Raw genomic sequence first — 13,005 nt, forward strand, 5'->3', positions numbered from 1 at the left:
ACATTTGACCAGAGCCCCAGGTCAAAAGTAGTGCACGTAATAGGGAATAGGGTGCCATTTCGGGTGCAGCCCAGGTATCCTGCCTGGGGACAAATGGCCTTTTCATAAGTCCTAAACAACCTCTTGAGGAGAGAGCTGCTGCAGTGTTGCTGCTGTTGTAACAGATACTGCTGGGAGTGTGGAAAGGGAAATTGGGTGTGCGTCCCAAATGGAACCATATAGGAATCTGGTCAAAAGTAGTGCACCATGTAGGGAATAGGGTGCTATTTACGCAACCACAGTGTTGCTGCTGCTGTAACAGAGCGACTGCTGGGACTTTGGAAAGGAAAACAGGAAGTGACTGGTCAGAGATGGTGGCTAACGAGGCGTTAAAGGATGGGGGATTCTGTGGGAAGACTTCTAGCTGGTTAAGATGAACATGGAGGGTTGGAGCTTGGAGCTGACTCTGTGGGAGCAGTCTGACAACCATGTGAGTCAATAATAATAAGCAAATGTTAACATTATACATGTTGAGACAGCGATATTGGTAGTTGTTTCTCCAAGCTGTCTGCATTGTAAATCAATCTGGGGTATTTTTCAAGTTACTAATTTATGTCCAGTGGTTATGAAATTAAACTTTTTATTACCAAAATAAAAAATGTATCTGGATACTCATTGAAGTATAAATGTAAAAGCATACATTGTATTGTGCAACACACTTGTCATAGTCATACATGAATGATAATGAAATACATTTGTAAAAAAACAACAACACATTGAATGAAAAGATGAAGGTAAATCTATGCCTGCCCAATAAAGTCCTCTGCAGTAGTAGATAAACCAGGGTTAGGAAAATGTTAAGTCACTTCAGTTCCTTTAGAGGTAGTGTCCCTGTCCGATGGTCCCTGTCCCAGTGGCCAGTATATCAGGCTGCCCGTTTCTCCAGATTTCTCTGATGATGCGCTCCCTCTCCTCCAGTTGCCTCGCCCTCTCCAGCTCATCCGCCGACGCAAACACGTTCACACTCCTCAAAGTACCGTTTGATTGGTTGCTCATGGGCACCACAGTCACTTTAGGGATCTCAACCTCCTCCCCGTCTTCCACATCCACGTTCTCCTGTTCCTCATCTTCTTCGCTAGACTTCAGTTGTCTCCTTTCTGGGGAGGGGGGAGCCTTCTTGTTCTTGGTGCGACCACGACGGGTGCTACAGGCGATGCCGGTGACCAGGAGGCACAGGGCCAGGAGCAGGCCAAAACACACACCCATCATGAAGTACAAAGCAAAGCTCTCTGGGTTGGCTGGATGGGTTTAGGAAAAAAACTGGTTAGATCACTCACTTACATAGCCTTGTGAAAACAGATTGTGTGAGCTTGTGGGATCAGGCTGGTTTGAAGGCTATCACCTACATTGACAGGGGTTCAGCAAGCCAATTCTTAGTTTTATTCAAACTAAATACAACAGCATGTGAAATGACTGTGCTTTAACAATGCCTTGTGTGGTATCAGTTCTTGGCAAATCTCTTCACAAAGGGCCCCTGCCTGGTCTTACTGTTTAAGCCACTTTCCTTTGGCTGTAATATGAGTGCAGGAAATGAGGAACTTTACACAATATTTGAGACGGCAAGCATGCAGACACTTTCAAGCCAAAGCAAACAGAACACATAAGTCCCTGGAAAGGATTGTGGTTCTACACAGAGGTTACGGTTCTTTCGGAAGGCATTCTCAAAGCATTAGAATTAATAAAGGGTCTCTTTGTCCTAGAACTATAAGCAGAACAAATACGGATGTCTCACCTTTGATGTGAGCATAGGTCGCCATGCTGTTACTTAGCAGCTCCATGTCTTTTCTAATTGGTTCCATTTTGACCTCTGTTTGGTTGACACCATTCATCAACAATATTACAAGTTCTTCTGTTTTGCCGACTTCTCTGGTCATCACATCTCTAGGTCTCTATGGTGTCAGTTCCAGGCCTGTCTCCAATACAAGGACCTGTAGTTCAAAAATAATTAACATACCGTTAGAACTGCCCCCACAGACAGGAAACAATCAACATTTCCTCTTCTACTATGACACCGTGTGTCATCTCCAATGGGAGGAACTGACTGTAATTTTGGACAGCCAGCACTCAGTGTCTGACTGTCTGAGCTCATTCTCTGGTCCTTAGGAGTCTCATAAGGCTTAGAGGAGAGTGTAAAAGAATGCCTCCACCTATTCCCCACCCAACCATCATCACTACAGTCCAATGAGGTGTCAGAGGTCACTGGAATGTAAACATTGTGTTCCTGGTGAGATCGTCACTAGGGCCCCACTAAGGACACCATAGACACACGAGTCAGTCAGTGTGCTTGCTTAACCGAGGGCTCCGTCTCTCTCCACTCCTTACTTTGTATTTATGGTATTTCCGTAGCAGTGACCCGGCTGTCCCTTTCCTGTGTGCTCAGAGCGGGGGGTTCACTTTTCCCACAGAAACACGTGTTTCACATGCATGCTAACAGTCTGTCTGTGTGGAGTCTCCTCATGCATGCTAACAGTCTGTCTGTGTGGAGTCTCCTCATGCATGCTAACAGTCTGTCTGTGTGGAGGCTCCTCATGCATGCTAACAGTCTGTCTGTGTGGAGTCTCCTCATGCATGCTAACAGTCTGTCTGTGTGGAGTCTCCTCATGAATGCTAACAGTCTGTCTGTGTGGAGTCTCCTCATGCATGCTAACAGTCTGTCTGTGTGGAGTCTCCTCATGAATGCTAACAGTCTGTCTGTGTGGAGTCTCCTCATGAATGCTAACAGTCTGTCTGTGTGGAGTCTCCTCATGCATGCTAACAGTCTGTCTGTGTGGAGTCTCCTCATGCATGCTAACAGTCTGTCTGTGTGGAGTCTCCTCATGCATGCTAACAGTCTGTCTGTGTGGAGTCTCCTCATGCATGCTAACAGTCTGTCTGTGTGGAGTCTCCTCATGCATGCTAACAGTCTGTCTGTGTGGAGTCTCCTCATGCATGCTAACAGTCTGTCTGTGTGGAGTCTCCTCATGAATGCTAACAGTCTGTCTGTGTGGAGTCTCCTCATGCATGCTAACAGTCTGTCTGTGTGGAGTCTCCTCATGAATGCTAACAGTCTGTCTGTGTGGAGTCTCCTCATGAATGCTAACAGTCTGTCTGTGTGGAGTCTCCTCATGCATGCTAACAGTCTGTCTGTGTGGAGTCTCCTCATGCATGCTAACAGTCTGTCTGTGTGGAGTCTCCTCATGCATGCTAACAGTCTGTCTGTGTGGAGTCTCCTCATGAATGCTAACAGTCTGTCTGTGTGGAGTCTCCTCATGCATGCTAACAGTCTGTCTGTGTGGAGTCTCCTCATGAATGCTAACAGTCTGTCTGTGTGGAGTCTCCTCATGCATGCTAACAGTCTGTCTGTGTGGAGTCTCCTCATGCATGCTAACAGTCTGTCTGTGTGGAGTCTCCTCATGCATACTAACAGTCTGTCTGTGTGGAGTCTCACAGAGAGGAGGAGCCAAAGAGAAAGGGAAGGAGAGATCTAGAAGACAAAAATACAACACTATACAGTGTTACAGAGGTTGAGAGTGAAACTGGAACTGGGGGGAGGGAATAGGACAACGAAGTGTTGATGAAATCCCATGGTTTCAGTCATAAATCCAATGACTGCTGACTGATTTCCTCCCTTACAACAGTCAGTCGCTTGCATGCAATTCAACAACAGTCGAAGCACTGGCAGAATGTTGCTCTTTCGCTGCTTCTTTCCTCTGGGGAGTTTAAAATCATGCCAGCTATCATCAGGCCCATCAGGCCCCTGTGTTTTCCCACCCTGATCTTTATCCCACTGACTCTTGGCAGCAGACCCTGACCCTGTTCACTCTCAAAAGCACATTTTGCCAATTAAATGGTGGCCGCCATTGGCAGCGTTGCTGCTTTGTTGGCTCACAGACTCATGGGAGATGGTGGGCCTTGCCCCATCAGGGCCCTGGGTTCTCTGCTTATAGTTCTCTTGGCTAGATAATTGATTTGACTTTTGGAAGGAAATAGCTCACCAACTCCATCCTCGTTTTTTTTCTTCAGGCTTTAATGACATAAGTGCTGTGAGTAATTTTGTTTTCAGTTAATTTAAAGACAAACAGTATTTTCATTTAATTAGGCCTTGCTTGGCCTCGTTTTTCATTTCCCAAATCCTACAAATGATCACGATGGAGTTTCCTCCCCATGAGTCAGGCACATTGAAAAGGCTTGTTGTGTGTTTATAGCCTACTTGTTGGCATCTCGAAATTAAATCCCTTTCAAGCACATTCTCCTTCAAGCACATATCTGCAGGCTACATACTGGCGGTAACTGGTGATCTTTAAGTTACACAGTTCTGGTCAACAAATTCTAAGACGGACAGCATTAACACCAGACAAGTTCAATAACTCCTGGAATTAACCGTGGACATGCGTGTTTATATACCTCATTAAACACTGCCTTCAACCCTACACATTTCCTGCTTAGATAAAGCAATCAGATTAAAACAATGACATTTGAAACATTTGAATGCCTAAGGGAAATTCTACGGTAACAGAGTGACGCTGAGACTCCGATTTTTCACTTTGAAATGTATGCCAAACAAAAACCTTCAAAGTTAAACAAACCATACAACTCTATGTACAAGGAACACGTTTAACAATTTCCACAGAAAATTTTACAAAAACACATTTACTTGAAGAACAGTGCAGATGCAAAGTTTGGTAACAGAATGACGGCACCAACAGCACAAACCATCATTCTGTTAAAATCTCAATGTCACTCTGTTACCGTGGAATTGCCCGTAAGTATTATTCTTGTCACTGGTGCCTTAAAACAGATATCATCCAACAACACAGTAACTTTAAGGGATAAGGTTGTTGTTGTCATAATACAACAAACATAGTGACAACAAAACTGCCAGAAGCGCAAGTGGTCTTTAACAACATACAGTTGAAGTCGGAAGTTTACATACACTTAGGTTGGAGTCATTAAAACTCAATTTTCAACCACTCCACAAATTTCTTGTTTACAAACTATAGTTTTGGCAAGTTGGTTAGGACATCTACTTTGTGCATGACACAAGTAATTTTTCCAACAATTGTTCACAGACAGATTATTTCACTTATTATTCACTGTATCACAATTCCAGTGGGTCAGAAGTTTACATACACTAAGTTGACTGTGCCTTTAAACTGCTTGGAAAATTCCAGAAAATGATGTAATGGCTTTAGAAGCTTCTGATAGGCTAATTGACATCATTTGAGTCAACTGGAGGTGTACCTGTGGATGTATTTCAAGGCCTACCTTCAAACTCAGAGCCTCTTTGCTTGACATCATGGGAAAATCAGAAGAAATCAGCCAAGACCTCAGAAAAACAATTGTAGACCTCCACAAGTCTGGTTCATCCTTGGGAGCAATTTCCAAACGCCTGAAGGTACCACGTTCATCTGTACAAACAATAGTACGCAAGTATGAACACCATGGGACCACGCAGCCATTATACCGCTCAGGAAGGAGACGCGTTCTGTCTCCTAGAGATGAACGTACTTTGGTACGAAAAGTGCAAATCAATCCCAGAACAACAGCAAAGGACCTTGTGAAGATGCTGGAGGAAACCGGTACAAAAGTATCTGTATCCACAGTAAAACAAGTACTATATCGACATAACCTGAAAGGCCGCTCAGCAAGGAAGAAGCCACTGCTCCAAAACCGCCATAAAAAAGCCAGAATAAGGGTTTGCAACTGCACATGGGGACAAAGATCGTACTTTTTGGAGAAATGTCCTGGTCTTATGAAACAAAAATAGAACTGTTTGGTCATAATGACCATTGTTATGTTTGGAGGTAAAAGGGGAAGGCTTGCAAGCCGGTTGAACACCATCCCAACCGTGAAGCACGGGGGTGCCAGCATCATGCTGTGGGGGTGCTTTGCTGCAGGAGGGACTGGTGCACTTCACAAAATAAATGGCATCATGAGGAAGGAAAATGATGTGGATATATTGAAGCAACATCTCAAGACATCAGTCAGGAAGTTAAAGCTTGGTCGCAAATGGGTCTTCCAAATGGACAATGACCCCAAGCATACTTCCAAAGTTGTGGCAAAATGACTTAAGGACAACAAAGTCAAGGTATTGGAGTGGCCATCACAAAGCCCTGACCTCATCCTATAGAAAATGTGTGGGCAGAACTGAAAAAGCGTGTGCGAGCAAGGAGGTCTACAAACCTGACTCAGTTACACCAGCTCTGTCAGGAGGAATGGGCCAAAATTCACCCAACTTATTGTGGGAAGCTTGTGGAAGGCTACCCAAAACGTTTGACCCAAGTTAAACAATTTAAAGGCAATGCTGCCAAATACTAATTGAGTGTATGTAAACTTCTGACCCACTGGGAATGTGATGAAAGAAATAAAAGCTGAAATAAATAATTCTCTCTACTATTATTCTGGCATTTCACATTCTTAAAATAAAGTGGTGATCCTAACTGACCTAAGAAAGGGAATTTTTACTAGGATTAAATGTCAGGAATTGTGAAAAACTGAGATTAAATGTATTTGGCTAAGGTGTATGTAAACTTCTGACTTCAACTGTACATGTGTGACAGGCTGGGAGACAGACTGCTCTGATCGTGTTAAAGTGAGGATGTAGAGGTGGTTTGGGTCTCTGCTTCTGTTGCCGCTACTGTGCCTATAAAGAGTGTTATAGTCTGTGGCATTATGAAGTACAGACATTAATAAGAGGAACAGTCTCTACTAATAAACTTCCATGTCATCTTGTTACTTTCAGAGTACATGATCACTTTATTAGGTAAACTCAAAGTTATTTCCTAAATTGTTAGGAAATCAATCTCTTCCACAGAAAACATAACATGTAAAAAGGCAAGAGAACACATCCTTATCACTTGTGAGGACATCAACAGTAGGTCCTACAGACAGAAATAGTGACAACACTATTCAACAACACAAGTGAATTGAAACCAAGTTAATCTCACACTCACTCACCTTAATCTTGATAAAGTCAGTTGAATTTGTGGCTTCACAGTCAATCCACAGATCCAACAATGATTCTATGTCCATCTATGTGTAAAGCAAATATTGCCACAGGCTGTGAAAAAAAGTGGAGGAGATATTATAGGATCTCAGAGGCGTAGAGGAGTAGGAACAGTTAGTCCGATCAGGCTGTTGTACTCCTGGTTAAGATGGGAAAGATCCAAGGCTCAGCGGTGCTTGACCTGGCCTCTCTGTAAAGTTGGAGACAGTCAGTTAGAGAACAGCCTTCACATGTGCTGCCTCTCTCCTCAACATCAACTGTGCTCCACCACCACTCCCTCTACTCAGAGAGAGAGCACCGGCCAAACCTGGGCCAAGAGAGGCTGTCAAAAGGGAGGTGTTTCCAGAGAGGTAGGAGAGAGAGAGACACGCTGTCAAAAGGGAGGTGTTTGTTTCCAGAGAGACAGAGAGAGAGGAGTGATGAGCTTGATTAGCATTTACCATTGGCATATAAATTCACAAGTCTGTAACATTAATGACATGACAGAAACCCAAAACACCCCTAAAATGTACTGCAAGTAAACCCCAAAACACCATTAATTGCCTTTCCCAAATCTTCATACATGCACTGCACACTTACACTCAGTCTGAGGTATACTTGTGATGTAGTGAGTGTCCTGTTAGCTCACACACACAGAGGCCAGGTTATCTCTAGCTCTGGGCCATGCCACAGTGTGGAAGCTCTGTTCAGTGTTAAGCCAGGAGGGTGGAACAGGAAATAGCTAGTAGACTGCTGTGGGCACAGGGCTCTGGTGTGCTGCTAAAGGAGGGACTGACTGGGGATTAATTAAGCTCTATGTGTTGTGATCTCAGGCTTGCATTCCAAATGGCACCCTATTCCCTATATAGTGCCCAACTTTTGACATAAGCTCTATGGGCCCTAGTGAAAAGTAGTGCACTATGTACGGTATAGGGTGCCATTTAAGACAGGCACAGGGTTTTAGGGATCGACTTCAACAATATGTCCCTAGCAAGGTTTAAATAAACAGTTTCACACCACGCCAGTGTGTAGCAGGTACAGTCAGATGGAAAATATTTAAACCAGTTGTTAAAATCATAAAATGTTGTTTATGCGGTTCTAATTGTGTTTGTTGTGTAAACCATAGTGGTTTGTCCACATATTTCAGATCAGTGGGGTAAACAACCATTGTTTCTTATTATTCCAAGGGGCTTTTACAACCAAAATGTTTATTTTGAATTCCTCTGTAAAGAACTATTCTGAGCTAAACAGTGTTGATGTGGCAGTCAGTCCAGTGGTATTCAAAAGAAGCTATTATGTGGTTGTGTCACTGAGAGGTTTCTCAAGGTTGGTCTTAGAGAAAATATGTTTTTTAAAAGAATGTTAAAAACCAAAATCATACCACAGGTCCCCGACTAACAATAATGGAACGGCATAGGGAAATTCCTGAGATGCAGTGGCGTAACTACATTCTTTATATACCACATTCTGTAGGGACATATTGACCCCAGCTGAATTCAACTCCACCCCTTTGTAGTCTATACAGACTGGTCATGGTGGAACTCATCTTCTTCTCCAGCCAACAGACCTGTCCTCTTCCTGACACTGCTAAGAAATAACATACCCCTTCAGAAATTCCTCAAAATCCCAAACACCATCGGAACATTTAGGATAGCCATTTCCAAGGGAAACACTTCTTAGTTTGTCTGCTCAATGCCATTGGCCCGAAGAAGTTCCATCCTGGTTCTGTGACTGCCAGTCCACCAATCACGGTGAAGTAATCCAAAAGGCTTTTATGAGTGGGTTCTATTTGTGAGAGGGAGAGCTAAGCCTTGGAAACAGCCCTGTTTGTTTTTCTCTCCTCCAGACTGGTATTGATCATGAGGAATCTTTTCCCTGGCTGGCCTGTGGATAGGGAGGGAGACCGGCCCAGTCGTGAACTTAGAGCTGGTTCCTCAGACAGATGTGCATTGTGGTCTATGCCAAGCCGAGGCTCCTGGCCATGTTCGCGTCCCAAATGACACCCTATTCCCTTTATAGTGCACTACTTTTGACCAGGGCTCATAGGGATATTGCATTTCAGTGCAATACATAGGGAGCCACTTGGGACACAGAACATGTTCATGCCCAGTAGAGAAAACATTGCCCCCACACAACCACACCCTCACTGTGGTGTAGTGTATGTACTGGGTCCTGTTCAAATTCTACACAATTAAAACATTTCCTTACTTCCTTGAATGTATTAATACGGCTCTAACACAGTTGGATAGGTGAAAGCAAGGACTCCAATACATACACTACCAGTCAAAAGTTTGGACACACCTACTCATTCAAGGGTTTTTCTTTATTCTTTACATTGTAGAATAATAGTGAAAACATCAAAACTATGAAATAACACATATGGAATCATGTAGTAACCAAAAGAGTGCCAAGAGTGTGCAAAGCTGTCATCAAGGCAAAGGTGGCTATTTGAAAAATCTCAAATATAAAATATATTTTGATTTGTTTAACACTTTTTTGGTTACTACGTTTCCATATGTGTTATTTCATAGTTTTGATGTCTTCACTATTATTCTACAATGTAGAAAATAGTAAAAATAAAGAAAAACCCTGGAATGAGTAGGTGTGTCCAAACTTTGGCTGGTACTGTAGCTTACAGGATCAACCATCTGTGATCACTTCAAGGAAGGGACGAAGGGTATACGTAATGAAATAATGGTATACATAGGCCTAACCTACATGACGTGCTTCTATATCTGCATTGCTTGCTGTTTTGGGTTTAAGACTGGGTTTCTGTCTAGCACTTTGTGACATCTGCTAATGTAAAAATGACTTTATAAATACATTTGATTGATTGATGCACAATAAACCAAATTGCATTGGGCCTATATCAAAACCAGTTTTCCCCAAGACAAAAGGCCAACCTCACATCAAACCAACAAAATATAGCACATCTTGTCATCTTAAGACTACATGGCTTGGAATTATTCAATTAGTTTTGTTTTCTGAAAATGCAATGATTTCTTTAAAAAGGGAAAGTTTATTCAAAGTATTTGAACAAGGCCTGAGCAAAACGAGAATCAAGAACTCTGAAGCGTCCAAAATAATTGTCTTTATTTACCAAAGAAAAGTCTTTACAATGCCAAGTATTGACATTCTTAAACTTTTGTTGTTTTCTTTCCTTGGATTCTTGTTTTTTTCTACAAAATCAAAGAGGAGAACCTGTCACCCTCTAAACTATAATGTTAAAGAATTATGAACATAAAGACGCAAGGACGACACCTGTAACTTGTGAGAATCGATTCAAATTTGTATTCTTCTGTTCTGGAGTCACAAGTCATTAATGAAACAAGGAGAAAATGCACAATTTGAAATGAGCGTTGACGGAAGGCTCCTTGGGGCAACACAAACTCCATCCTTCTAACCTCGTCCCCAGGCTTAATTGCTAGCTGACTGCATATAGACAGAGAGCGAAAGACGGCTGGTGGACGAGATTACCACCCTTCAAGTTCAGTAATTTTATAAATTCAGTATAGCCTGGTCCCAGATCTGTTTGTGCTCTTGCCAACTACATTGCTCATTGTCAAGCCACACGTTTGGCATTACCATGAGTAACAAGGAGCTGAAACTCAGGCTAGAGAAGGTCAGCCCCTTGGGGCCAACACAACGTCCTCCACACTTCCAAGTTCAGTTCTTTTTCTTTAGATACTCCTTCCTGCCCCCTTTCTCGCTGGCAAAGTTGCGAACGCGTCTGATCCTGGTCAGCTGGGTCTGTATGGTCTCCATGATGTCCACGTGGTCGGGGATGTGGACGTAGCGCACGTTCCTGCCCGTGATAAACAGATCGGCCAGCTGACTGAGCCGGCCGCGACGGTCCCGGTACAGCACCTGTGGTTGAGGACCACATTGGAAGGATTAGGATATACTTTATTGTCCCCAAGGGGAAATTCGTCTTGGACAATTGAAGAGTGTGCTGCTGCTTCCACATAGAATAAATAAATACATAAAATCAAATCAAATCATGCAACACATATCAACATCACTATGAGGAGTGAACATTGGAAATACGTGTATTTAACGCTTCCATGTGTCATCCTCTGGGGTTATTTGTACTTTAACATTATTGTTTCTAACTGTAAAAAACAGTTTTACCCCAAAATCAACCAATCATTCACCTCCTCCAGACGCAAGTTCATGAAGGCATCCACATTGACCACACGTCCCTGCGCTGTGCTCTCATCCCTCAGGTCCACGTTGGTCACCTCCCCCTGAAGCCCCTGGAGAAGGATCACCAGGCTGTTCTCTGCTATGGTCCGCTCCCTGATCGAATGAGACACCTCCATTGGTCCTGCTTAGGTTGAGGATACAGCCAGGGAAGACTATGGAGAGGGAGGAAAGGGTTTGTGGATAAAATGTAAGAACTTGATATTGATTCGTTTCCAAAACGTATTTAGCAAAAACGCCATTATGGGTAGACCTATCATATCATATATTCTATTTCTAAATAGAAGGCTCTGTCGCACGCGTTGGCTCTGCACTACGAACGAACTGCATGCCCATCTGACGCATGCGCGCGGACCAGAGCTAGTATTTTGGAAAAACGTGACACCGTGCGCACAAAGAAATAAGTTCTCACGGTACAGCACAACAACATCTTTACTTTGGTGGGTTACTAAAGTATATATAAGTCAAGTCACTAAACATAGAGAAAAATCCCCTAAAATGATAAACGGAAGGGGACAAAGCTAAATAACTCGTTGTCGTGGCGCGATGGACCAGAGGTACACGCCAGCTAGCTCACTAGCTAGCAAAATAAGCTGGATAACGTACATATCATGCACGGACTTTACACAAAGCTTATCAAAGCTAACAAACGAACGTACATTTTGGTTGATTCGTTTACATTCAGGAGAAACCAAGGTTAACTGTACCTAGAGAAGAACTTCGCAGCTAATCATGTCAACACAACAAATTTGAAAGTAAACTGCCGGAGCATTTTGATGACGTTTCACCGCTGTGTTTAAGTCACCACCAACTGGCATGCAGGGCCCATGTATTTAGAAACTTGCAAAGGTCTTGAACAATCTTCGGTCCCAGTCCATGTGGGGGTGGAGGGGAAAGAGGCAGTAGATGAACAGGCTAAACAAGCACTTAGTAGTGGGGATGTTGATGTTGAAGTTTCAATGAGCAAGGCAGAGGCAAAAATACTGATATATACAGTGATGGTGCAGAGATGGCAGGAGCAGTGGAATAGAGATAATAAGGGAAAGCATTTAATTCAAGTACAGAGGAAGGTCGGGGAGGACGGCAGGAAGGGACAGAAGAGAGGAGGCTATTTTTACAAGATTAAGGGTGGGACATAGCCAGTTGAATAAGACATTAAATGTGATAGGAAAGCATCCAACAGGAAAGTGTGATTATTGTCAGGAAACAGAGACCGTGGGGCATGTATTGCTACAGTGTGGGCAGTATCAGAGCATGCATGTACTTGGAAAACCAGTTCAGGTCCCAGGGGACCCAGATGATCCCTGAGGGGATATAGCCAACCAGGCCCTGATGTACCAACGCATGTTTGAGGGCCAAACCTTCTACGATAAACTTAGTGATGTGGTCTACTATGAGTATTATGTCCCTAAGGGAAAGAGACACGACTCTGCTATCAAGAGGAACAAAGATAACCTTGCCATTGAAATTAAACTGTGGGAGGGATACTTTCAGAAGATGGAGGCAGGCTCTTACCTGTCAGGAAAAGCCTTCTCGTTGGCTGATGTCCTTGTTTTCCCAACCATTGCCTACTCCTTCCACTCTGGGCTGTCAGCAGAGCGTTACCCCAAACTGGGAGCATACCACGCTATGATGAAGGGCAGTCCAAGTGTCAAATCTACCTTGCCCCCACACTGGCTGGAAGACCAGGAAAAACCTCAGTGGGGTGACTTTCTCAAAGAGCTCTGAGACTCACACCTACTAAAGGAACACGCACACATTTAAAAAAAGCATTATAGGCACTTGGTGTGGATGTAAAA

General features: G+C 43.4%; 3 protein-coding genes across 3 annotated transcripts; 1 reads left to right on the forward strand and 2 right to left on the reverse strand.

Annotated features, from left to right (window-relative positions):
- Window positions 1-855: 855 nt before the first annotated feature.
- On the reverse strand, window positions 856-1,913 carry eva1bb (eva-1 homolog Bb (C. elegans); the record flags this gene model as incomplete). Its single annotated transcript, XM_084164800.1, has 2 exons — window positions 856-1,277; window positions 1,772-1,913. The coding sequence occupies 2 exons, from the start codon at window positions 1,911-1,913 to the stop codon at window positions 856-858; spliced, it is 564 nt and encodes a 187-aa protein (XP_084020926.1).
- Window positions 1,914-10,079: 8,166 nt separating this feature from the next.
- lsm10 (LSM10, U7 small nuclear RNA associated) lies at window positions 10,080-12,000 on the reverse strand. The gene is made up of 3 exons (XM_084164908.1): window positions 11,914-12,000; window positions 11,158-11,361; window positions 10,080-10,870 (listed from the first exon to the last, which is right to left on the reverse strand). Exons 2-3 carry the CDS (start codon window positions 11,323-11,325, stop codon window positions 10,670-10,672), a joined length of 369 nt encoding a protein of 122 aa, XP_084021034.1. The 5' UTR covers window positions 11,326-11,361; window positions 11,914-12,000; the 3' UTR covers window positions 10,080-10,669.
- Window positions 12,001-12,428: 428 nt separating this feature from the next.
- Window positions 12,429-12,934, forward strand: LOC311131894 (glutathione S-transferase A-like; the record flags this gene model as incomplete). Its single annotated transcript, XM_084165010.1, is given in 2 exon segments — window positions 12,429-12,518; window positions 12,521-12,934. Coding segments are annotated over 2 exon segments (504 nt in total).
- Window positions 12,935-13,005: the final 71 nt, after the last annotated feature.

Source organism: Coregonus lavaretus (assembly GCF_964263955.1).
Source record: "Coregonus lavaretus genome assembly, chromosome: 7".
Classification (NCBI taxonomy): Eukaryota; Metazoa; Chordata; class Actinopteri; order Salmoniformes; family Salmonidae; genus Coregonus; species Coregonus lavaretus.